The 25,662-nt window shown below is 44.8% G+C and overlaps 1 protein-coding gene across 1 annotated transcript in view; it reads left to right on the forward strand.

Moving 5' to 3' along the window:
• slc41a1 (solute carrier family 41 member 1) overlaps positions 1-25,381 on the forward strand; it is a 58,157-nt gene extending 32,776 nt beyond the window's left edge. The window contains exons 5-11 of the mRNA XM_015974468.3: positions 3,031-3,175; positions 4,319-4,465; positions 5,851-5,998; positions 17,856-17,935; positions 18,373-18,507; positions 18,744-18,892; positions 20,751-25,381. Coding sequence (XP_015829954.1) covers positions 3,031-3,175; positions 4,319-4,465; positions 5,851-5,998; positions 17,856-17,935; positions 18,373-18,507; positions 18,744-18,892; positions 20,751-20,936 — 990 coding nt within the window. The 3' untranslated portion in view covers positions 20,937-25,381. The remainder of the gene's footprint in view (positions 1-3,030; positions 3,176-4,318; positions 4,466-5,850; positions 5,999-17,855; positions 17,936-18,372; positions 18,508-18,743; positions 18,893-20,750) is intronic.
• The last annotated feature ends 281 nt before the right edge of the window (positions 25,382-25,662 follow it).

Below are 25,662 nucleotides of genomic sequence, written 5' to 3' on the forward strand. Positions count from 1 at the left end.
AAAGTATGCTTCTAATCTTAGCAATATTCCGAAGGTGGGAAAAGGAAATCCTACAAACCTGTTTAACCTGGGATTTGAATGACATGTCCTGGTCAAAGATAACACCAAGGTTCCTTACTTTGTTCTCAGAGATTAATGTAATGCCATTCAGGTCAGGCGATTGGCTAAGCAATTTCCTTTTCTGGATTTCTGGTCCAAAGATGAGAACTTCCGTCTTGTCTTGATTTAAAAGCAAAAAGTTTAGAGTCATCCAATGTTTTATGTCCTCAAGACAAGCCTGTAATCTACCCAACCGATTAGGTTCATCAGGGTTAATGGATAAATATAGCTGAGTATCGTCAGCATAACAGTGGAAGTTTATCCCATGCTGTCTAATGATTTTACCAATTGGGAGCATATATATAGTAAAAAGAATTGGTCCAAGCACTGAACCCTGTGGTACTCCACAAGTAACCCTGGAGTATGAAGACGATTTGTCTTGTACATTTACAAAATGAAATCTGTCAGACAGGTAGGATTTAAACCAGCCTAACGTTGTTCCTTTGATCCCTACAACATGTTCAAGTCTTTCTAAAAGAACATTGTGATCAACTGTGTCAAAGGCAGCACTGAGATCTAACAAGACTAGAACAGACACAAGATTCTTATCTGAGGCCATGAGAATATCATTTGTAACTCTCACTAATGCAGTTTCAGTGCTGTGATACTCTCTAAAACCAGACTGAAATTCCTCAAACAGAGCATTAGTGTTTAAATGCTCACATACTTGGATGGCCACTATTTTCTCCAGGACTTTGGATAAAAATGGAAGGTTAGATATTGGTCTATAATTCATTGGGTCATCTGGATCCAGAGAAGGCTTCTTAACCCTTTAAGCGCCAAAGTCGCAGAATTGCGACAAGCATCAATGTTGGATTTAATAAGCCACAGCAGCAGAAATGAGCCCTCATGTAGTTAATACATTACACTGCGGGGTGGCAAACACCTGTAACTTCAATCCAGCAGCATTTGTGGGTGTGTTTATTCAAACTTTTGGAGTATTTAGAGCTTGAACCCCGCCCACCAGTCGCAGAGTCGTGGAGGTTGTCAGAGCGAGTGAGAGCGAGCGAGTGGTAGAGGAAAAAAACAATGCTGAGGGGAATGTTCATTGCTGACAAAGCTCTTTGTCTAGTACTGGCAGATTTGGATTCGGAGGAAGAATATTTCCTTTCCGAGGATGACCTGCGGTCTTCTAGCGAGACGGAAAGTGTGGCTTCAGCGCGCAGCAACAGGGAGTCTGTCAGCGATGACGCGGTTACACAAGCAGACCATCCAGCCCTTACCTTGTGCAATGTCCCGCGTCACTTCCATGGGGAGGGATGTGGTGGCGGTGATCGGGCCGGTGAAAACTCCGCTGGTGATTGATTCAGCCCCGGGGGTGTAACCTGTGGGAATTGCAGCAGGAGGGGGAGGAACCATGGGAAAAAACATTACTGCTAGCAGGGGGGTGGCCCAACACAGCCTCAGTGACAATAAAAATGATGATGGCTGGGTTAGTTTGGGAGAAGAGGAGCAGTATTCCAAGTGGATCAGGCATTTTGATGAGCCAGCTGGATACTGTGGAGACAGGGATCTGTCAGATTCAGAACACATTGATTTTGTGTCAGTTTTTTTGGATGAGGAATTCTGGACCCTCATCACAACTGAAACTAACCGATATGCTCACCAGTATTTAGAGAGGGAGGGACTGAAATCTAGCTCCAGATATAATGACTGGTACGATGTAACTGTCCCAGAAATGAAAGCGTTCATTCAGTTCTGCACGGGGCTTGTGGAAAAGCCTGAGATTGTGGATTATATATATATATATATATATATATATATATATATATATATATATATATATATATATATATATATATATATATATATATATATATATATATATAATAAACAAATAAACCAAAGAAGGGATGAGTGAAATGTGTTCATGACACTAAAGCACCAAAAACAGTGTTCTTGATTGATACGTAGTAAACATAACAAAATACCAATAAAGTAATAAATATTATATATTTATACATACATAGTTATATATGTCTAAATAGGAATATGTATATATGTATCATAAACAATAACAACACACAAAAAATAAGACAAAAACATTTTAAAAAATCTGCTAATGTGATGCTATCCAATATGGCTGCCACATGATGACGTCACAATATGCAAATTATGTGTGTGAATTTGTTCCTATCACAAAATTTGGCTCATACTGAAGATTTTTCTAAATTACAATATTCCTCTATCTCTAACCAGATTTAAGCTACAAGCTCTTAAATAGTGATATAAAAATTTCATTTTACTGAATAAACTATGGCGCCTAAAGGGGTAAGTGAAGGTTTGATTACAGCAACCTTAAAACCCTGTGGTACATACCCATTTTCTAAGGATAGATTGATTATATCTAGAATGGGGGCAGTAACCAAAGGAAATGCATCTTTAAATAATTTGGTTGGGATTGGATCCAAAATGCAAGTTGAAGGTTTAGATGAAGCTAATATTTTTGATAACTCTGAAAGCTCAACTGGATCAAAACGGTTCAAGCACAGATGAGGTTCTACAGTTACCTCTGATGCTGCCTCACTTACTGAGGAAGAAGAAATCGCATTAGGGAGGATGCTAAAGATTTTGTTTCTAATAGAATTAATTTTACTTGTAAAAAATCCCATGAAGTCATTGCTGCTGAGGGCTAAGGGAATAGATGGCTCAGAGCTATGATTCTGTGTAAGTTTAGCAACTGTACTGAAAAGAAATTTAGGATTATGCTTATTCACATTTCTACGTATCACCAGTCTGTTTCATAAACTCTGTTTAAAACACAGTTGTGGTGTGTAAACACTCTACTGATCTCTAATCAGGATCCATAAACACTGTTTGTCGATGCAAAGAGCAGATTTATCAATTCTATTGAAACACAGACTGAAGGCAGCTCTGACGTGTGTGTGCGTGTGTGTGTGTGTGTGTGTGTGTGTGTGTGTGTGTTTCCAGGTCCAGGCCACTGTTGTGGGGTTCTTGGCTTCCATTGCTGCTGTAATCTTTGGCTGGCTTCCAGAGGGAGACTTCAGGATGGGCCACGTGGTGCTGCTGTGTGCCTCCAGTGTGGCCACTGCCTTCATTGCTTCTCTGCTCCTGGGTATGATGGCCAGACAGACATTCAGTCATGTCCGTAGTGTCAACAGCTGCTTGTCAGGGTTTCCAGGGACTTTGTAGACGGTTCTGCATGACAGCCTCTGCTCAGTGGTGTGACGCCGTCCTTATTCCTAGTGAATACTTCTCCAGCTGCACTGGTGCGGAGACACACAGCCCCATTATCCGTGATGCTCGGGCTCTCCAACCGGCTCGCAAAGACGGATGAAGCTGAGCCCGATTTTTAAAAAAATCTATAGAATGCAATGGAAAGCACACGTGGGCCCAACAAGAGGCCATGACCATTTCCAGGATGACGCCACTTCTAGAGCAATAAGAATTATCTGAAGTATGTTTCACCATCAATGTCCCTCAAAGACTGAACAAGAGCCACATATTCGCCTGTCCTCTGCCTTGTCCTGCTCAGTGGACAGACGTTGCACCGACGACACCATCTTCTTCGGCCCTGTTGAATTCTTTGTAGCAAAAGTTTTCATTCCTCCGGATCAGGCAGTCCCAGCTCAGTGAAACTCACTCCTTGAATATATTTGTGTTTATATGCTGAAGTAAGTAAACTGTCGTCAACCAGACCTGCACCCAGGAAGATGTCTCCGTCCATACGTGAGTGCTGACTGGCTGACGGAGACGTGTAAACTGGGCTTTAGGAATGAGCCGTCACACCTACCAACGCTTTAGCTCTTATTCCTGGCACCGCATGCTACTGGGAATGTTCTGTGGACGTGCTTATGTTTGAGATGTGATGGCTGATCACGGTTAGGGTTAACATTACCCATAGTGGCCTTGTAGTTAGCTGGATGGTTACTGGTGTAAAAGAGCTGATTAACCAGTAGACCAGCTAGAGCAGTGTTGTGATCCACCATGCTGGTGCTAACCCACCCTGGTGATCTGCCCTGGAGCTTCAAAGGCCGCCGAGGGCTCAGGACAGCTGTTCCAGCTCCATCTACAAGTTTGCTTGTGTTCTAATGTCATCCTGCTTTAGACGAACTGGGTCAGAAAGACAAGTGTTAGCTTGACTACGGGCGTTTGACCATTTAAAACTCAGACTTGCACCGCCGGCCCAGCTGATGGTGCATACTACACCCTCTCTGCTGAACAGGTCACCTTAGATGTTCTGATTTTAACCCTGCAGGTCTCATAATGATCGGTGTGATCGTCGCATCCAGAAAAGTCGGCATCAACCCTGACAATGTGGCCACGCCCATCGCAGCTAGTCTGGGAGACCTGATCACCTTGTCCCTGTTGGCAGGCATTTCTACTGGGCTCTACAAGGAGCTAGGTAACTGTCCCGGGACCGGCTCTCACCTACACACCTAGTTTGTTACTGAATGATGGAAGTCTTTCATTTTCCTGTTTTTATTCATTTGGGGTAAAAAAAAAAAAAGAAAAAAAGCTTCAAATTCAATTTTAAAAATACTGTGATAGTCCAGAGGAAATGAGTGTTTTTGTTAATAATTTTCTTCTAAGCAATAATCATAAATATTATTATACAATAAATTCTAATAATATTATAAAAGTCTAGCATGATGTTGAGTGATAATGAGACTAATGTTGTGGTGACACCTGAAACCTTCTGAGTTATACAGCAATATGTTTATTTAAATGATTTTTGATCGTGCTTTAATACTTTTCACGAAGCGTTGCTGTTAGTAATGTTCTGTAGGGCCATGTTTGTGAGGTTATGGAGCAGTCTGCCATTTGTACGGCTGGCTGTGGGATCACATTTAAGTCATTACACACGAGTTCCCGTGGTTATCATTTCTGTAAGCGTGTTGTCGTAGAGCTGACCTGGAGCGGGTTTGTTGCGTCCCAGCCAGACTGAGAGCAGCTCGTCCATCTCGGACCAAATCGACGTAACGGCGGGACTGACAGTGACTATGCCGTGTCAGCAATCCTAGGCAGATGGATTTCTATGGGATGTGTGTTCTGATGGTGAAATCCTGATGTTTTGGTCCAGCTTCAAACGCTTTTGTCATGTTTGGAGTAGTGAGGGGGAGAGCCTCTGCTCCTGGCTGTGTGCAGCAAATAAAGATGAAAGCACCGCCACCCCAGCTCTTGCTGTGATCCAGGGTGAGAAGCCCCACAGCTGTGTGGCTGTGCTTGTGTTCAGCCAGGACACGCCCAGCTGCAGACTCAGTCATCCTGGAGCTCCTGCAGATGTTTGTTGCTCCTCTTAGCTTCTAAATTGAGCACAAGTGAGATATTTTTGTTCAGGCGGATGTCTCAGACTTAGATTGTTTTCGTGGTTTGGTGATTGTTGAGCCAGCTGAGCTGTGCTGCATTCCTGAGTCTGGACCTGGCACTGAAAGCAACCCCAGTCTCTCCTGAATATTTTATAGACATGTCTTATTGTTTCTCTTTTTGGAAAATCAAAAAAAAACGTTTTAAGTGTTTTGATTGTGTTTTTATATTATACAAATCTGAAGTGTCACAATTAACATTTAAATAACAAAATACAGTTAAACGTGGAAACAGACCAAAATGTGCCAGAACAGAAACTACTTAAAGTCCTTTGATGCTTCTGAACTGATTCAGTTAGCAAACAAGGCATTTACACACACACACACACACACACACACACACACACACACACACACACACACACACACACACACACACACTGTGTGAAAATTCATCTTTGTCTCTTTACAATTTTTCATTCAGAGTATAATGACTACGCCAGCCCACTGGTGTGTGCTGTGTTCGTGGCCCTGTGCCCTCTTTGGGTGCTGATAGCCAGGAAGATCCCATCGACTCGAGAGGTCCTGTACTCCGGGTGGGAGCCTGTCATCATTGCCATGGCCATCAGCAGGTAGAGAGCAGCCTGCAAAAGAAACAAAATGACCAAACTTCCATTTTTATCCAAAGTTATTGAGAAAGTGGTCCACTGTCAATTCATCTGGAAGATCATGTCCTCCTAGACTGCTTCCAGTCTGGTTTCAGGCCTTACCATAGCATAGAATCTGCCCACATTCTGGTTCCCATGTCCTGCTTTTACTCTCCGATCTCTCAACTGCCTTTGAGACACTAGAACATAACATCTACTTAGGAGGCTTGAATTGTGGGCAGGAGTGAAGGGGCCCCACTTAACTGGTTCCTGTCCTGCCTGTCAGACAGACGATTTCACGTCTACATCGAAGACTTTTCCTCTCCATCTGTGCCGCTACCCTGGGGCTTCTCCTCTTCTCAATTTACTAGTTACCAATAGGAATGACAGGCAAAAGCTGGAATGGTTACCAGCCGTACGCTGATGACTGTCAGATTTATTTGGCTTTAAATAAACCAGAATCCACTCGTCTGCTTGTTGACTGCCTGTCTCAAGTCAAACGCTGGCTTTCAGATAGCTTCCTTTGCCTCAACGAAAACAAAACTGATGCCATTCCTTTTAATCCAACACATCAGGATCGTTCATCTGGTGACACTTCTCTTCCATTCCTAAAATTTAAATCCTGAGTGACTAGTTTGGGTGTGATGGACTCTGATTTGTCCATGACTGTGCAAATGAATGCTACAGTCAGGTCCTGTTTCTTTCAACTGAGCCGCATTACTTGTTTCAAGTCCATAGTCAAGAGGCCTCATCTGGAGTCTGTCATTCACCCATTCATCACCTCTCGTTTGGACTATGCCAACCCAGTGCTCATTGGTGTTATTGCCTCCTCCACTGAGCGTCTCCGAAGAGTGCAACATGTAAGTCTTGAGCTGTTTGGAAGGAGGCTGTTGTCGGCATGTCAGGTTGAAGCAGAGGTGGTTTCTGTAGTCAGCCAGCTTCCTTAATGTTCTCTCATATTCCCTTACAATTCCATGGGTCTTTCCCAAAGTGTAGGGCAATATCTAGTCTTCTTCCCAAAAGCTTGAGACTTAGAAGTACTATTAAAGGACACAGAGCGGAAGAGGTTATTTAAAAAGCACAACAGCTGCTAAAGGAACGGATAAGACAGACCACCATAGAAGCCCTTACCCACAGGATCTCCAGTATCACTTTGAAGTTTTCACAACGGCTCCCTAGCACAGGGTTGGAAGAAGTTTCCAACTTCACCAAAAAGGCTCAACTAGCGCAGCACAGGAAGAGCAAAGAATGGCAACAATGCTAATTCCCAAAACTACAGCCAAAAACATTGGAAATAATTGGATCGCCACCAGAGGACACCAACCAGATGGATGTCCAGCACCAGTGGGTGAAGAACATATCACACAGAATACTCGCACAAACAGAGAAGGGTGTCTTAACTAAAGGACTCAATTTTGCCATTTCTCCACAACACATCGTCCCAGTAGACTTCATCACTGCCCACAATCTGCTATAAGAAGCAACAACCTAAGGGGAACGAAAGCTGAAGAACTGAGGATCAACATTACAGCAGCTCTTTCGAATGTGAAGACTCCACCTTCTAACCCATCCCCACAAGAAAGAAAAGCCGTCTCCTCCCTCAGCAAGGACCAGAACATCACAATTCTACCTGCAGACAAGGGATGTTGTACGGTTATTCTGAACACAACAAAGTCATCTCACCTTTGAGCGACAGCACCATGTATGAAGCTCTAAAGAGGGACCTGACAAGCGGATCCAAGAAGGAAATCACGAACCATCTACAGAAACTGCTAAAGGACAAAGTAATCATTTTACTACAGACTATCCAGGAGAAGCCACCCCATGTATACGGTCTTCTGAAGATTCACAAGGAAGGAACACCACTCAGACCCATCAGCAGCAGCATCAACTTGGTCGCGTACAACATTACAAAACATCTCTCCACTATCCTGGCCCCGCTGGTTGGAAAGACCCAACATCACATACAGAATTTGGTGGATTTTGCTACGAAACATCAAGTTCTCAAACTGGCCCCAGGGCAAACCATCGTCTCATAAGATGTCACTTCACTCTTCACGTTTCCCCACAGACGAAGCAGTGGGAGCAGTCAGGAAACGCCTGGAACAAGATGATTCCTTAAACGAGAGGACAAAACTGACTCCTGACCACATCTGTACCCTCCTGGACCTCTGCCGTTCAACCACCTACTCCAAACATAACGACAAGTTTTGCGGGCAGAAACATTGAAGCACCATGGGCTCCCCAGTGTCACCGATCATCACCAACATCTACATGGAGGAAGTGGAAACCAGAGCTCCTACCATGTGTTCTAAAATAAAATGTTTTATTTTATTTTAATTACCTTAAAAGACTCAAAGTCTCTTTTTACACTTTATATTTATTTAATCAGGATCGTTGTCAAGTCGACGCCAGAAACAATGAAACACAACTTGAATATTAGAGGAACAACAAGGCTTTATTCAACCAGCATTCATACAAGTTATCAATCATGAACAAAACATTTCTCTTACCGTTGCTTATGGGTGGAGAGCTGAACACCCCAGTTAGAAAACGTAATCCATGATAACACATGTAATCCAAGAACCTCGTCAAATAGAATCCTTCAAACAGCTCTAACAGCTCTGAGCTCTGCTCTGCTCCTTATACATTCCCTGATGTGCGTGCAAAGCTGCACACCTCCACCAGGATTACCTTGATTACATCCTCATGATCACATTATGTTCGGCTCTCCTTGATTACATCCTCATGATAAGTGTGATTGACAAACAGTAGTGATCAATAACTTGTATAAAGCAATTATACAACAGATGACAAGTTCATTTTTATTACATTCCACTCTTGAACTTTTCATCTAATTTATGTAACATATCCATCACCATTTCCCCATCAAAACCAACGTCATTTATAACATACCTTGTAGTTCCACTTTAATTTTCATCGTAGTCTTTGCATTATTACCCAATTTATTTCTCTTAACATACCAACAAATAATAAGATTACACAATGTTAGAATGCTGATTATAATTAATGCTGCAATCATAGGTGGAATTAGCACTTTATTAGCGGTAAGCCTGTTCAATCAATGTAGCAACATGTTTTATTTCCCCTTGTGCCACAAGAGTAGACACCATGAGCCTGGAAAGGTTGGACCTATGAGAGTCAATCAATTTTGCCACTTCAGTGGAACCATCCAATGCGCATTTGAATCGTTCCAGTGAGAGTGTCCAAGGGGAGTGTAAAACCTCCCATTGTATCTTAGTCAGCCGACTAGATACAGTGTAATTACTCAACCAATAGGTCACGTTATTCCATTCCCACATATGTATACCCTTGAGACAACCTGAAAAGGGAACTGAAGGTACCTGTGGGGAATTGGTCATTGTAGCCACGCATAAGGTGTTAGGACCCACCTGCCAAAACTGTTCCTCTGGGGGTGTGACCGTCCAATCACAGAGTACGACCCTTGAATCAGTGAAACATGGATTGCTATGTCCTTTTACCAATGGGCAGGCTAAACCCTTATCAGTCTCATCACAGTGTTTTACTTCATATGTTCGATTTGTTTTAACATCCCACCACTCTCCACTAACATGGAGATACCAAAACCCTTTAGTGGTTATCACCGGCAGTATCTGATATCTACACACAGTCATTACTGATGTCATATTATACTGATCCCAGTATCCAGTACACATAGATTTATTACAAATCGTCATTTCTGCATGTGGCTGTAGCCATAATGAACTACTGATGTTCCATAATGTTCGCCATGCATGATAGTTATTACTCATTACCTGTATTTGAAACCTATTTCTCTGTGTCTCAGCATGAATAGTCTGCAAGGAACAGACTGTCCAATTACCTATGTGTGACAAATTATGCAATGCATCATAAGTTTCATTCCAAAGCTTTAGATTCCATTTAAATACACTTTTCCACACATCACTTCCTTCTAGCTGACTAGATACAGTCGAAGGCATCCATCTTGCAGTCTTGGTGACAGCTTGTGCGGTGTATTCTCCAGTGTTGGACAGCATAGTTCGTGTTACCTCATTGTTTGCTGTGTTAGCCAGACCATACAAAGTTCCAGTTCCTCCTAGCACGGTGTCATACCATGCTCGCCTCCTCCTGTTGCAAGGCGGAATAGGAGGGAATTTCACAGTCCATCGCACATATTCGGCTACCCTTATTTGTCCCATTTGTTGACAAGTGTGAACCAGGGGAGCTACAGCTGTCTGCGTAGCTCTAGCTGTGTCGGGCAGCACCCAGAATATGTACAAATAGGCGCGTCCTCCTGTGACTCCAATTTGTGCCATTTTGTATGCAAGTACCATTCCCCTGATGGTATGCACAGATGCACGCTGCAGAATTAAAGGTTACTGTTGATCCTTGAACCAACACCCCTGGGCTGATCACCCTTCCTCGGATTTTAAGACATCCTCTGCACCGGTACATCTTACCGGTAGATGTTAGGTTTCCCAAGTAGCAAGCGTCATTTGCTCTGCATGTGAATGTGCCTTGAGTGCGGTTGGACATACTGCTAACCAATTCCAGATGGCCCATGACCCCTTCTTCCAACACTTGTCCTTCCGTGAGCCCCCAACAGAAATGTGCCCTCAGTGCGATGACAGCGAGGACATGGAGGACGATGACCAAACATCCGACACCACCAGGTCCGCGGAGCCCATCCATCGCCTCGACAAAGGTTCAATCCTTTTGTAGGGGAAGGGGACCCAGTCAACCACCGTCACTCAGACACCCGCCTATGGGATACATACAAAACTGCAGATAGAATGACAAGCATTAATTTTCTCTCCTGTAACATTTGTTTATCGGAATATTAATCCATTTTTCCTCTCCGGGGAACAATACACTTACCACAGCATCTTTTCCCTGTGCAATAATCTCTCCAGCTCTGGGAGGACCATTGAGCTGCTCCACCCACACTTTTGCCCCCGCAGTAAAGTCTGATGATTCAAACCCAGTTTCACCCCTCTGAGTGATAGTGGTAGGTTTAGTAATCTCTTCAACTTTGGACATTACACACCGTTTGATTACTAACTGAGCTATCTTGTCTCCTTTTTCCAGTACCAACGGTTCTTTACCTGTATGCTGACACACCACACCTATTTCCCCTTGATAGTCTGAGTCTATTACCCCAGCTAAAATGGTTAGACCCCTCAAAGCTAAACCACTTCTTGGACACACATGAGCATAAGTTCCTGGTGGACATTGAATTCCCAATCCTGTTTTTACCACTGTCACTTTATTGGTTACTAAAGTGATGCTTTCCAAGATTTTAAGATCTAATCCCACAGAGCCCGCAGTTGCTCTAACAGGGAGTTCTGCCTCAGAAGTTAGTTTCCACATTCGTATAGGAGGGTCAGTAGAAGTTGTTTCCCTTCCTGCCCTGGCAACCATTAGCATCAGTGGAGTAACTCCATCCCCCACGGGTCTGTTATTTAACTGATGTACTGCCCTAGTCAGATTTTCTCTCCATTTGTCCAAAGAATTAGTAACCGATAGTTTCCTTAGTTTCTCTTTCAGTAACCCATTCATTCTCTCAATGAGTCCACTAGCTTTCGGGTGATATGCTACATGATAGATCCATTCTACCGCGTTGTTCTCTGCCCATTCTTTGATCTTATTTCCAGTGAAATGGGTACCATTATCAGTCTGAACCTGCAAAGGTAGTCCATAATAGGTCTCTATTAATGACAGACATTTCAATGTAGCCTCCTGATTGGCGTTATGACACGGATGCACCACCAGTACCCCTGACACCGTATCCACGGCTGTGCATGCATACTTACAGTTTTTACTTTTTGGCAATGGTCCAATGAAATCAATCTGCCAACACTGTCCCGCTTGTTTACCTCGATGTATCTGTCCCTGTATATGTCGAGGGATTCTCTTTTTCTGATGTTGACAAGGTTCACAATCTTCTATGGCAGTTTTAATATCATCAATGATGAGATCTATTCCTCTGTCCCTCGCCCATTTCAATGTTCCCTGCACACCCCAATGTCCAGCAGTAACGTGAGCCCATTTGGCTAATCCAGGACTTGATTGTCTTACAGCCTGAATTTTCACTATCTTATCTACAGTCTGATTATGCAGGGATTCAGGATCATTGTTATTAGTATGAGCATCCACATGTAATACTGACACAGGAATATTTTGGCATTTCTCCCAAATGTCCTTCCATAGGTCAGCTCCCCAAACCTCTTTTGAATGTATCTTCCATTGTGTAGCATGCCAAGTTGGCATCCAAGTTAACATTCCTTGGGCTACTGACCAGGAGTCAGTATAAATACTTACTCCCTGCACCCCAGCCGCCATTATTACCATGTGTACTGCTTTCAACTCCGCCCATTGACTACTCTTTCCTGTCCCTGTGAGTTCCATAACTTGTTGTGTACCAGGGTTAAATGCCCCAGCCTTCCATTTCCTGGTTCCTGCCACATATTGACAGGAACCATCAGTGAACCAGGCTCGCTCCTGCTGCTCTGGGGTGAGTTCGCTCCATCTTACCCCCAGTTTCACAGGAGAATCCTGGATTGGTTTTACCTCAAAAGGCACTTCATCCATTTCTGGAACGTCTGCCACTTGCTCGTGGAGCATTGATACTCCTTTTTCTACAATGTTTCCCTTTATTTTATCAGGATTGCCATGAATTACCGAGGCCTCCGCCCCAGTGTCAACCAATGCCATTACTGTCTGTACTGATTTTTTCCAATAAATCTGTAATTCCACATGTGGTCTGATATCATTTATTGACCATCCTGAGGCACTGGCAACAACCTGAGCTTGACCTTCATCCTATTCATCATCATGTTCCCTTCGGTGCTGTTTTTTCTTTCTACGCTTCACTGCCGCCACCTGATAACACTCATCTGAACTCTCCTCCTCTGAAGATTCCTTGGGAGGGGCGGAAGGTTCAGCAGGCTTCGACGCCACCTCCCTGATCACATTCTGCAACATTCCAACCAATTCTGACACAGACATCCTGTCGTCCTTTTCAGGACAATGTCTGAACTGACAATGGACCTTCAGTCCCATTTGGCTGCATTTCTCCATCAATGCATTAGTGGGCAATCCATCAATCTCCTCAAACGGCACTCCCGCTTGTCGCAGTGCCCTCCACAGATCTGTTCTAGAGGGGCCCATTGCCCCCCCTTTACGACCCCTTGAATGTGGATCAATCCTGGGTTTATTTTCAGTTCTAGCTCCCTCTCTCCTCGTCTCAGACCAATCACCCAGCGTGGTGAGTTCGCCAAGACGATCTTTTATCGCGGCAAAAGTCTGGTCTGCCGCGCCAAACAACAAGCTGGTCACCATGGGTTTATAATGTGGTGGGGCATGTCTGATGAGGTGATCTCTAGTTGCCTTAGAGATGTTACAGTCCACCACTCCAGCTCCCCCGTTTTGAGCCACTTGCTCTCTAATAGTGAGTCTGGTGAGCCGCTGAATGGCATCTCTCACTGTCTGCCATTGCCCTTTAATCTCAGACCAGTCCGCCGTGGTAGGATAGATTACATGACATGCCAGAGCATATGCATCCCCCACATTGAAATCTTCATCAGCTGGCAATGCCCGGACTGTAGCCCGGTATTCAGCATTTATCTGTGCATCAGTACTTAATCCTGAAAATCTCATGGCATCACCGGCATCTATGGCTATATCACACGCGCCATCCTCCATAAGGCGATTAAGCCAGGAGTCAGTTGGTTCGCCTGGGCGCTGTTTCAGCTTCCCATTCATGTGATTTAACTCATCTTGTGAATAATCCTCTAGCGTTGTTAGCAGCCTAGGGGCGGGTTGTGGCTGCTGTTGTAACATCCTTCTTATATTACCCGCCTCATCGAGTTCCGGCCGTCCCTGATCATCCACCATATCTACCAGTATTGGTGGAATAATTTGCTGTTCTCGCCGACGCCTAGTAATAGGTCTTTGTTCTGACATCTTTATCCCCTGTAATGATGGATACAAGGGCTGAGGTGGTGGGTCAGGTTTAATCGCCCACTCCTCCTCCTCATCATCCCCCCAAAGATCCCCGTTCCATTTCTGCGGGTCCCAATCTTCACCAACATTCTTTACAAACGCCCGGATCTGAGCAGGACCTGTTCTACGAGGTCGCTTCTTTTCCTTCCTTTGCGCTCGAGACACAAAAGTCAGCGTTTTATCCAAAACATTCTGAGCATGCTTTAGCTCTTTCCCCATCACACACACTCTCTGCTCAAACTCTGAGCATGATTTCTCAACTTCTTCAGCATGGATTTTCTCCTGCGCCGCTCGCTCTCTACAACTGCTCAATTCTAACTCCTGTTTTTTCCATGCTTCTGCAAAAAGCCACATCATATCTCTCACTCCTGCCAGCGGCGCTTTTTTTTTAACTTCTATCCGCGTCAAACGGTCCAGCACCACGGCGGGGCTGACCACTCCATTTAACTCTCCCCACGGCCCAGGGCGTCCACCGCGCTGCCTTAACATATCACCAATGGATCGGAACTCCTCCGTTTCCCAGCCGGGAATCGGCACGGGAATCGGCGTTCCCTCCCCAGAAGCACTCGGCTCCTTTTTGCTTCTCCAAAAACACTTCATTGTTGCTGGAATAGCTTGACTGATCCTGTTCGTGACGCCAAAAATGTTCTAAAATAAAATGTTTTATTTTATTTTAATTACCTTAAAAGACTCAAAGTCTCTTTTTACACTTTATATTTATTTAATCAGGATCGTTGTCAAGTCGACGCCAGAAACAATGAAACACAACTTGAATATTAGAGGAACAACAAGGCTTTATTCAACCGGCATTCATACAAGTTATCAATCATGAACAAAACATTTCTCTTACCGTTGCTTATGGGTGGAGAGCTGAACACCCCAGTTAGAAAACGTAATCCATGATAACACATGTAATCCAAGAACCTCGTCAAATAGAATCCTTCAAACAGCTCTAACAGCTCTGAGCTCTGCTCTGCTCCTTATACATTCCCTGATGTGCGTGCAAAGCTGCACACCTCCACCAGGATTACCTTGATTACATCCTCATGATCACATTATGTTCGGCTCTCCTTGATTACATCCTCATGATAAGTGTGATTGACAAACAGTAGTGATCAATAACTTGTATAAAGCAATTATACAACAGATGACAAGTTCATTTTTATTACACCATGGAACAACACCGAGCCTTTGGTTCAGGTATGTGGACGACACATGGGTCAAAATTCTCACCAAGGAAGTAGAAGACTTCACCAAGCACATTAATGCCGTGGACCAGAACATCAAGTTCACCAAGGAGGATGTCCACAACCACCAACTGCCCTTCTTGGACTGTGCTGTGCTAACTGAACAAGATGGAAGTCTCAGCATTGAAGTCTACAGGAAACTAACTCACACAGACCAGTATCTGCATTTGGACTCACATCAGCCACTGGAGCACTACATGTCGGTCATCAGGACTTTACACCATCGGGCCGAGAACATCCCCACAAAGACTGAAGGAAAACACACGAAGAAAGCTCTCCAGAACTGCAGATACCCTAACTGGGCCTTTGTGAAATCTACAAAGAAGTCTGGAAAAGCACCCAAAGCAGCAACCAGCAAAGAAAAGGCCAACAGGCACAAAGGCACCACCATCACGTACGTGGCAGGAGACTCAGACAAACTTAGAAGAATCTTCTCCAAACACAACATCCCGGTAAACTTTAACCCAACAACACCCTCAGAGAGAGGGTGCTCGCTGCAGAACTACAAAGGCGGAGCTGCACCAGAGTCAGCCCCGCCCATTCACACAAACCCAGCCCCGCCCATTCACACAAACCCAGCCCCGCCCACTGACTGCTTCTGTTTTTATTTTTCAACTTTATCGCAAACTGACCTGACCCACATGAATCACGGCTGTTACTAGTTTACAGTCGTTAATGCTATGTTCGATGCTCCAGCTAAACAAGATAAATATAACTTGCTACATGACAAAGCCTGAATATATCCTGAAATAAAAAGGTTTCTTTTAGAGAACATCTGCCCACAGCCGCTCCAACAGAACGGGCCTACAACAGCATGTAAAACTATTGAATGGGTTCTGGTAGTCCAGTGGTAAGATCGTCTGAGTTAAGATTTGCTTTCCCCTCAGCTGATGCTGGTTCGACTCTCGGTGAGGTCGGCAGCAATCTATTTAGCCAGCTGAAACATTTAATTTGTTTATATTTTAGTTGTAATGTTTATTTTCAGCAAAATGTTTATGTCGCTAAAAGTTCTTTGAATTTGGTCGTTCCTAAACAGCATTTTAGTTGAAACTCTGCTCACAGATGGACTCACACTGGCTAAATAAACAAATAAATAAATAAATAAACACATTAGTCATTATATGTTAAACGGTATACCAGTAAATTGTTGTAAACATAGTACTGGCAAGTGTAGCTAGAAATGAAGAAAAGAGGTTTTAAACTACCTAACACTTCCGCTACTGGGAGGCGAACCAGCGCAAAACTGCATGTCAACCTGCCTCCATAACCACTACACCACCACATCAGTTAACATGCAGGTGGTGTTACATGTAATTGTCCTATCCAGTGTGTCTTTGTAGATGGGATGTATGGTTTATTGGCGGTGTCTCAGTAGAAGTCATTTCAGAAATAATTTGTCAGAAAATTCACAGAATATCCAGATTTGAGAACCAAGACCAGACCCGCTTCGGGGGAGGAGACCAAATTGAAGCTGAGATGGGAAGAAAATGCATGAATGAGGCCAAAAATGGCTTTGGCGTGTTTCTTATGAGGAAATGACAATATAACATGGTAAAAAGTTCCAAAAGTTAGAATTTTAATTATATGGAACCTTTACAAAAACGGTTCAGTTAACCTCTCAACTCCGTCCTCAATCTTGCATTTTTTAGCTATAACACCCTCTTTGGTTCCAGAATGCTATCAAGTCTGACAACTGGAAGGAATTGGACTGACTCTGATGGAATGGGCTGGGCTGACTCTGGAATGGGCGGGGCTGACTCTGGAATGGGCTGGGCTGACTCTGGAATGGGCTGGGCTGGCTCTGGAATGGGCGGGGCTGACTCTGGAATGGGCGGGGCTGACTCTGGTGCAGCTCCGCCTTTGTGGTTCTGCAGCGAGCACCACTTGCCCTCAGACAGAACCTGGTCCATCCTGAAGACAAAACACCCAAACAGAAGCTCAGTGGTGTCCTTTAAGCAGTCCAGTGTAGGAGCACTGTCCAGATGTTTACATTAGAGAAACTAAACAACAAGTACACAAGAACATAACACAACACAGGAGAGCCACCTCTTCAGGTCAAAACTCTGCAGTCCACCTTCACCTGAAGGACAAGGGACACATTCTGGACAGAGAAGATAGATGATTTGAGAGAGGAGTAAAAGAAGCTATCTATGTCAAACGTGGAAAACCCCACTTTAAATAGGGGCGGGGCTTAGATTTCACCTTTCCAGCACCAATAATGCAGCTTTGGATCTCATTCAGTTTCAGTCTAGGCCACACCTTCCTGCATCTAATCAACACGATGACTCTCCATCAGTAGAGGCTAACCACTCATCAGGAGATGGAGAGGCGGGGTACTCAGAGTAGTTTCTGCTCTTTAAATAACAACAGACAGCTACAGCTTATGAGCTTGGCTCTCCCATGTTCCAGTTAGAACTGACAAAGCTCCTCAGAGGAGAAGTGAAACGTTTTAAAGAAACCAAAGAAGTCCAGTTGCCTTCATCTGAACTCTTTGGATTAAATGTGCTTTATAAATAAACTTGCTATGGTGTGGTAAGTTGTTTTGGTCTGTGGAGTAAAAGACCTGTGTTTGTATTTTTTGCTTCCAGTGTTGGAGGACTGATCCTCGATAAAACCGTCACAAACCCAAACTTCGCTGGCATGGCCGTCTTCACTCCGGTCATCAATGGTAAGGAAACATTCATAGCATTTATCAGCTTGACTGTCTGTTTCTGCGTAAAAGTTCTAAATAATGCATTGAACCTGTTGTAGAAGGCAAGCCATCCCATATATGAGAATACATAGACCCACTTTTCAGTGTGCACATCCAGCTGGAGGGCAAGGACCCGTCTGCAGCCATCATCCAGAGCTGTAGCTCTGCGATTTAAGCTAACAAAATAAAACCCTGGGCTTTTAGATCTTTCTACTTCAGATCATCTAACACATCTTTGTGTACAGCAACACACTTCAGCTGGAACGAGCTGGCTGTTGGTCACTTGCCAACGGCTAAATGTTTCAGTTTATCTAGAAAATCAGGCAAATTTCACATTAATTCTATACTTCTGGTTGCTGTTTAAGGTTTTTATCAAGTGTGTGCGTGTGCGTGTGTGTGTGTGTATTAAACAGGGGTGGGGGGGAACCTTGTGGCGGTCCAGGCCAGCCGGATCTCTACCTATCTCCACATGAATGGTCTTCCCATGGGGGATCCTGACCCCACTCCGAGGAAGTGTCCCACGCCCTGCTCCTCCTTTTTGGGCTCCAGTAAGTCACCAGGCCACTGTACCTCATGCTAGGATCCTCTAAAGCAGCAAGGCCACATGATGAGATAGTGAGTTAGGACCCAAAAGACGGTCTGTAGATGTGGAACATCTCTGAAGCAGACATGATGTATTTGACTTGATCTTTAGTGTAAAATCCAGTTTAAACATCAAAGATTTAGACTTTAAACAGAGGAGAGCAAACGGGAACCACGCGCTGAGCTTCACTCTCTCTTCCAGCTGTCAACTCTCACTCAGCCCGCGTGCTCTTCCTCCTGGTTGCCCCGGGTCACCTCATCTTCCTCTACACCATCAACTCCCTGAGGGGGGGTCACACCACGCTGACACCCATCTTCATCAGCTTCTACCTGGTGGCTGCTCTGCTGCAGGTTGGTCTCATCGCCACGTGAAACAGAACAGCATCACTTCCTCGCACATGCCTGGTTAATCAGCCGCTCTCGGTACCGAACCCTAAACAAAAGCAGCTGCACTTCTGCTGATCCTGGACCTCTGAGGTGGGCTGGGAGGCTCACTGACCCTTTGCACCTACGTCACCTGATCACCTGGGTCTGCCATGGTGGGAGAGTATTGAACAGAGAGCAAAAGTGGTGACTGAGGTTACTTTTTTCCAGTTTAGACTGGTTTCTACTGGTTCCAGCCCAGTTCATTTGTGGGAAGGTTAGCTAGTGTTAGCTAGTGTTAGCTAGCTGCTGCTCACCGATGGAAACTGCTTTGCTAGAATTCACCCTGCTGGATTTATAACATGATGTTATAAGCAGCGTTCACTTTGACCTGGAGCTGGTCCCTACCCGCTTTGGTTGGTTGGGGGGGGGGGGTCACCGAGTTCAGGTGCTGCTCTCACCGGGTGGAGGGGACGTAGATATCTTATAACTTGTTAAACAAGTAGAGTCATTTCAAGTCCCACTCTAATAAAACTCTTTTAGCTGCCTTAAACATTCTCAGAGGTCTTTGAAGCCTAAATCACAAAACCTGTGCTGTTTTCAAGAACTTAGTTCCTGCATTGTGGCCGTAGCTCATTAATGCCTCGCCTCTGGGTTGTGGGCGGAGCCAAGGACAGATGCTCTAGTACGGCACTCGACGAGGACCTGGGTTTGAATCCAGGCTGGGCCACATTTCTTCAGATTAGTTTAGAAAGTTGGACCGAGCTCGCTCGCACACAAGCTGAGCAGAGAGGAGAAAGCAGCGGCGTGCAGCAGGTGGAGGGAAGGAGGAGCTCAGAGCGGCAGCAGGTGGAGGGAAGGAGGAGCTCAGAGCAGCAGCAGGTGGAGGGAAGGAGGAGCTCAGAGCAGCAGCAGGTGGAGGGAAGGAGGAGCTCAGAGCGGCAGCAGGTGGAGGGAAGGAGGAGCTCAGAGCGGCAGCAGGTGGAGGGAAGGAGGAGCTCAGAGTGGCAGCAGGTGGAGGGAAGGAGGAGCTCAGAGCGGCCGACAGAGCAGTTGGATGACTTCCTAACAACAATCCGGACCTCTGAGATCATCAGCAGCAAATGTGTTTGTTCATTCTGGGTAAAAATTGGACCTTTAGTTTTTGTGGCTTAAATTTGCCCACCTGCTAGACTTCCACGTCTTTTGGCGCGTCTCATTTGGACGTTTATTATTTAAATGTGGGCATCTTATTACCGTATTAATGTATTACTGTAGCAAAAATACCAACAGACAACTGAGCCAAACAGAAAAAACAGGATTTTCATTGGACTGGATCGTAACACACACACACACACTCTACACTGCAACAACATTATTAGTATCCAGTAATTCACTACGGTGACAGAAAGTCATGTCCTCCATGGTGAAATACGGGATCATCACTGCTAAACAAGTGATATACTCATCACAGTCATTCCCTGTCCCCTCATGAAAGACATCAACATTCATCTGACCCAGAAACACGTGTTTGCTGCTAATCCCACAACACTATGATGGCTGCTAGTCCGTTTGACTGACAGCTGCTGCCCGTCACGCCTGTCTAAGCGACATCCTGTTAGTGCAACCAACCGCCAAGCAAGCGCTTACCATTTTATTGTGAAGTCAACTAAATAAATGCAGTAAAAACCGTCTTGTTTCTGCTAGCTAAACATGATGCTGTCCATCATGGTGAAGGGGGCGGTCCCATGAATGATGTGAGACCACGTGCAAAGGGCCAATAGGTAGTCAGAAGCAGTCCCACTGTAGTCATGTAGGTCAGAGGGCAGCAGCCTGCTTTATAATAATAATAATATTAATACCACAGGTCATGATCCTGCTGTACCTGGCTGACTGGATGGTTCACTGGATGTGGGGGCGAGGCATGGACCCTGATAACTTCTCCATCCCATACCTGACAGCCCTTGGTGACCTGCTGGGGACCGGCTTCCTTGCCCTCTGCTTCCACATGCGCTGGTTCATCGGGGACAGAGACTCGAATCTGGGCAACTGAGCACCAGCAGCCGTAGGAAGACCGAAGCTTAAACACGCGTGTGCTGCACACACCTGAGCAATAACTGATCACGCATGTGTCCAATGAAAGGGCTGTTCTCATGCAGGATGTTGACAACATCATGTTTTATCTCCCAGGATATCAGGACACTGTTTTACTGTTGACCAGAAATCCAGACTGTGTCCTTCTGTTACCATGGAAACACCGACCTCTACACCTCAACCACACACCCACGTCCCACCAACAGTAGCTCTGCCTCTAGACTCACCCTAACCTACTGAGTCCTACAACGTGTCTTCTGCTTGTTGAAGAACATTGTCGGGATGTGATGCATTTGATATGACTTGATGACTGTTCTACGTGCACAGACTATCCTCATCATTGTCAATGGGGGTGCTAGCCTTTCTCCTTAAAGACACTTGAAACCAGAGAGACAAAAATGTAAAGCCTAGAATGAATCGTCACCAAGTGCTAGATGACTCGAACTCAGCTGCTTCCTTCAACATCAGCTTTAATATCAGCGCTGATGGTCCGTAGGGCTGTTCTGCCACAGAGGACTGGACTGACTTCACCTAGGATCAGTCTCACTGTCTCTGTGTCTCCGTGGTCACATCCTGAACTCAGTAGAGTTTAAGTCTCCTCCCTTTCCGGTCGGCTCACGGGTCCCCGGAAGAACGAAAAACTGAAAGCAAGTCAACGGGACTAAAACGTTCTTTTCTAATCCGCTTAGCCTTACGCCCTGGATCTCACATATGTTGTACTCAAACCCCCACAGTTCAGGTCTGAAGATGAAGCCAACACGGAAGTTAAATAAATTGCAGTTCCACCCTCATCCACTAGGGGCTGGCGTCAGAACCGAGCAAATCCTCATTGACTCCCATGTTAAAAATACCAATTTCACAGCAGAAATAAACATGTTTACAGCCTGGTACCAGAACATGTTTTAGGTTTAAATGATCTAGTTTACACTCATGACAACTCTGAGGAGGGTGAATTATTTTCTCACTCTTCTGTTTAAGTGTATTAAAAGCCTAAAATTCTGTATAATTAATGAGCATCAGACCCACGTGACCACAGAGCTAGCTCCGGGGAAAGCCCTCAGTAGAGCCTCGGTCTGGCCTGGAGACTGCTCCGGGATTTAGAGTCTCTGTGTGTGTGTATTCTTGTTTGGATATTATTTGTGCAATTGTTGGACAAAATGACTTGCTGTGGCATTAATTGTACTAATAGAGCGTCCAAGGAGTCTCCACTTCATTTTTTCGGTAAGTAAAATTATATTTATGTCTTTTAGGTCACTGCCGAGCTGAGCTTAGATTTTAACATGTACTGTTTAACCATGAAATTTAAATGTAATAGGGTAAACCCCAGTGCATTTAACATAATGCTGCACTTTAGAAAATGGGTTGAAATATAACATGTTGGTGGAGCTGGGTTCCCACTATCGGCTTGTGGAGCTCTCGGGAGACCTCTGTGTTCCACCCGGTTTTACCCAGCGGTCAGCCCGGCGCATCTCTGACTCAGAAGCTCTGGTGTTGTGCACAGTTAACTCCGGTTGTAGCTAGGTTGCTACCTCCGTTAGCTTAGCTCCCACCTCCACATTAGCTTTGGGTTAGCTTGTAGCTACATCGCTTCAGTTCGACGGGTGTCGTCATTTGATTCCAGCCTTACAGCCCCACCCTCAGCTCCACCTCTCTTCCCTTTTGGCACAAACATTTATAATTGGAGCCTATGGACACGAAATGTCCAGTATATTTATGTCGACGGTTGTACTGCTATTTAAATGAAAACTAATGATGGGTGCTTCGACCACGCCAGTCACGTACTTTGAGATTTATCAGCTTGTAAAGGTTCATAATTAGCATGATTACATCGGCACGTCACATATATGACATCACCGCAGAGTCTCCGCCCCCCTAGCGTAGCTGCTACGTACGACATGACCAGATTTATGGTGGTTCTTTCCTCCTGAAGGAAGCATTTGAAGTTTGCTGAACTGACTGCCCTTTTCCCTCAGTTTCTCCGTGTCTGGTTTGATGATGTCACTTTCGTGAGGCGCTTTTGTAGTTCTGGACTTATTTTCACGCAAAACCTAAAATATCGTTCCCACCGTTTGAAAATGAGTGCGTTCTTCATATCAAAATGTGTCTTTAGAGTTCACGGACATCATGTGTGACCTTCATGGTACAAAACAAGCTGAGTTAGAAATTAGCCTTTTTGGCCCCGTTGGCTTGCATTCATTTTTTCGTTCTTCTGTGGACCCGTGGACCGGCCGTCGATGGGCGTGACTCAGGCTCCCTATAAGTAAAAGCCTGTATGAAGGGGGGTCTCTTGAAGTTCTAAATCCTGCAAAAGCAACCAAGAACTTTGGTTGAATCATCTCAGTTATGCCACAAGTATGTAGAGAAACCCCAAAACAGCTAGCTAGCTCCCTGGGTGGCCAGGAGTTGTCAGTTCCAGCTGCCCCAGTAAGACCCATCTCTATCTGCTGAGGTTCTACTGGGCCATTTTATTTTACTGATGAAACACTCTTGTTCCCAGTTGAGCTGTCCAGGTATTATGGGATGGGAGGTAAACGGTGGAACCAGAACCCAGAGCTTCCTCTACAATTGTTTGTTGTGCTGCTCCAGACTGATGTGGGTCCAAGGCCCGGTTCACATGGCAGGATTTTTGAATCCACATGATGATGGACATACCAGCTTTGGTGTGGTGTGCAGCAACTCAGCAAGAAATGCACACCACACCCATTCCACATATAAACGTTCATGTCAGACGGGAAGTCTCTCCGGATCAACCTTTGGAATAACTAAATATGGAGGAGAGGGCGCATGCAGCATGCTTCCATCAACTCGCTTTCTGATTGGCTGCAGGTCACATTCAACAGACAGCACATCTCTTAGTCCTCAAAGTCGGACCAAGACAATCCCACGTTTGAAAGCTCAAATTTATGTCTGGAGCGGTCCTGATGTCCTTCCGAGCAAACCAGACACACCACACATGGCAGGAATGTCTGATGAGATTATCTTTGAAGCCGGCTTGGTTATTGTTTGCGTCTTTGTGAACCTGGTCTAAAGTTAGCAGGATTATCCTGCCATGTGAACCAGGCTTAGCAACCACTGAGCTCGCAGTTATCTCATTAACCTTTGACCTGTCTCAGGGTCTGCTCACTGAGGTGTAGCACTAAAGAAACACAAAGACCTGAGTGCCTTTCTAACTGCCACCAGCTGATTCCTGTTTCATTTGCTGGTCTGAACAGGTTTTGGTGTTTTAGGCCTTCTCTTCCCTGTCCAACACGACTGTGATGCTCATCCTGACCTTTCTGTGGGTGACGATGACCTGAACTGTTCCGTGTCCTCCTACCGTTTAGCTCCCTGGTGTTCGCTCAGAAGGATCCGATGTTTGGTTCGTTTTTTTTAGGTTTGTCTTTTCTAAAGGGGCCAACAGAATGCAGAGCACATGGAGCAGAACTAGATTGTCTAGTTTTTGTTTTGTTTTCTGGTCTTAATGATTTTTTGCGTGTCACTTAAGGTAAAGTTGTTTTGTTTCCTCCTGATTGCTTTAACTTTTCAAGATTATTGTTTAGTTTTCGTTTTTTAATCAACCACTGTAAACAAGTACTGTAGTCTGTAAAGCCTCCACCAGGGGGCAGTGCCGAGTCTTCCTGTTCTCTGGACTCTAACACACCTGTCCACCAGAGTGGACACTTTGGATCACCCTCAGCAACCAGGTGCCGGCGTTCGGCCTCACGTTAACCATAAGTTGTGCATACTTCTACAAAGGGGCAAGTAATGCTTTGTCTATTTATTTTTAAAAACACACAAAGCAAATTGTACATATCATATTTATTCTATATATAAGGTTGTCTATTTTTGTCTTGTCCTTTTGACTTTTTCCATTTGTCGCCACCGTTTTCAGTTTGATCTGTTTTTGTTTTCCTTCTGCAACAAGCTAATGAAGTTCTGATTTTGTGCTCGCTGTGATAAAACGCAGTGAGGTTAAAACCTATTACCACATCTAATAACAGTAATCACACACAGATGGAAAAACGTCTCATGTAACAAGATGGCCTTAACCTATCAGAGCCAAGCTCGACTCGAGTAACCAATCAGGAGTTAGGTTTGCCACAGAGTAGCTTCTCTTTCTTTAGCTTTGATTAATAAAGTACAGTTTATTGATCATGTGTGATAGAAGAATGGCTTTGAAGGAAGTGGGAACCTCAGTCTTCTGTTAGTGTGGTGCTGATCCACATCCTGAAAGTCTGGAATTAAACCGCTCAGTCCTGCTGACCCACAGAACCCCCCCCCCATGGACTCCAGCAGACACCAGCAGTCCTGCTGCGTCTCAAGTCTTCATGTTGGTCTTTAAAAGCCTTCCTTCTGTCAGCCAGGAGAGTGTTCACTCTGCAGAACTTTGTCATTTGCTGGAAATAAATGTCGATTATTCCTACACTTCCTGTCTGAGTCGTTCTGTCACCTCGGCCTACCGAAACCAACGGCACCAAGTCACAGGTCTAATCAAACTGCAAATAGGAGGATTTGACTAATGTGAAGAATGAAATCCAGATGTGTGTTTTTACGCGATGCCTGTAAAAACATGCGCGCTGTCCACAAAAACGCGTATTTTACAGGCGTTTGCAGAGATTCTCTGAGACCAAACAAGGCCAGAGCTTGTTTGCTGAGATGTTTGAGATGTCCCCGATGCAGAAGTCATTAGTCAGAATCTCCACTCT

The sequence above is a fragment of the Nothobranchius furzeri genome, chromosome 3 (genome assembly GCF_043380555.1).
Source record: "Nothobranchius furzeri strain GRZ-AD chromosome 3, NfurGRZ-RIMD1, whole genome shotgun sequence".
In the NCBI taxonomy this organism is placed as follows: Eukaryota; Metazoa; Chordata; class Actinopteri; order Cyprinodontiformes; family Nothobranchiidae; genus Nothobranchius; species Nothobranchius furzeri.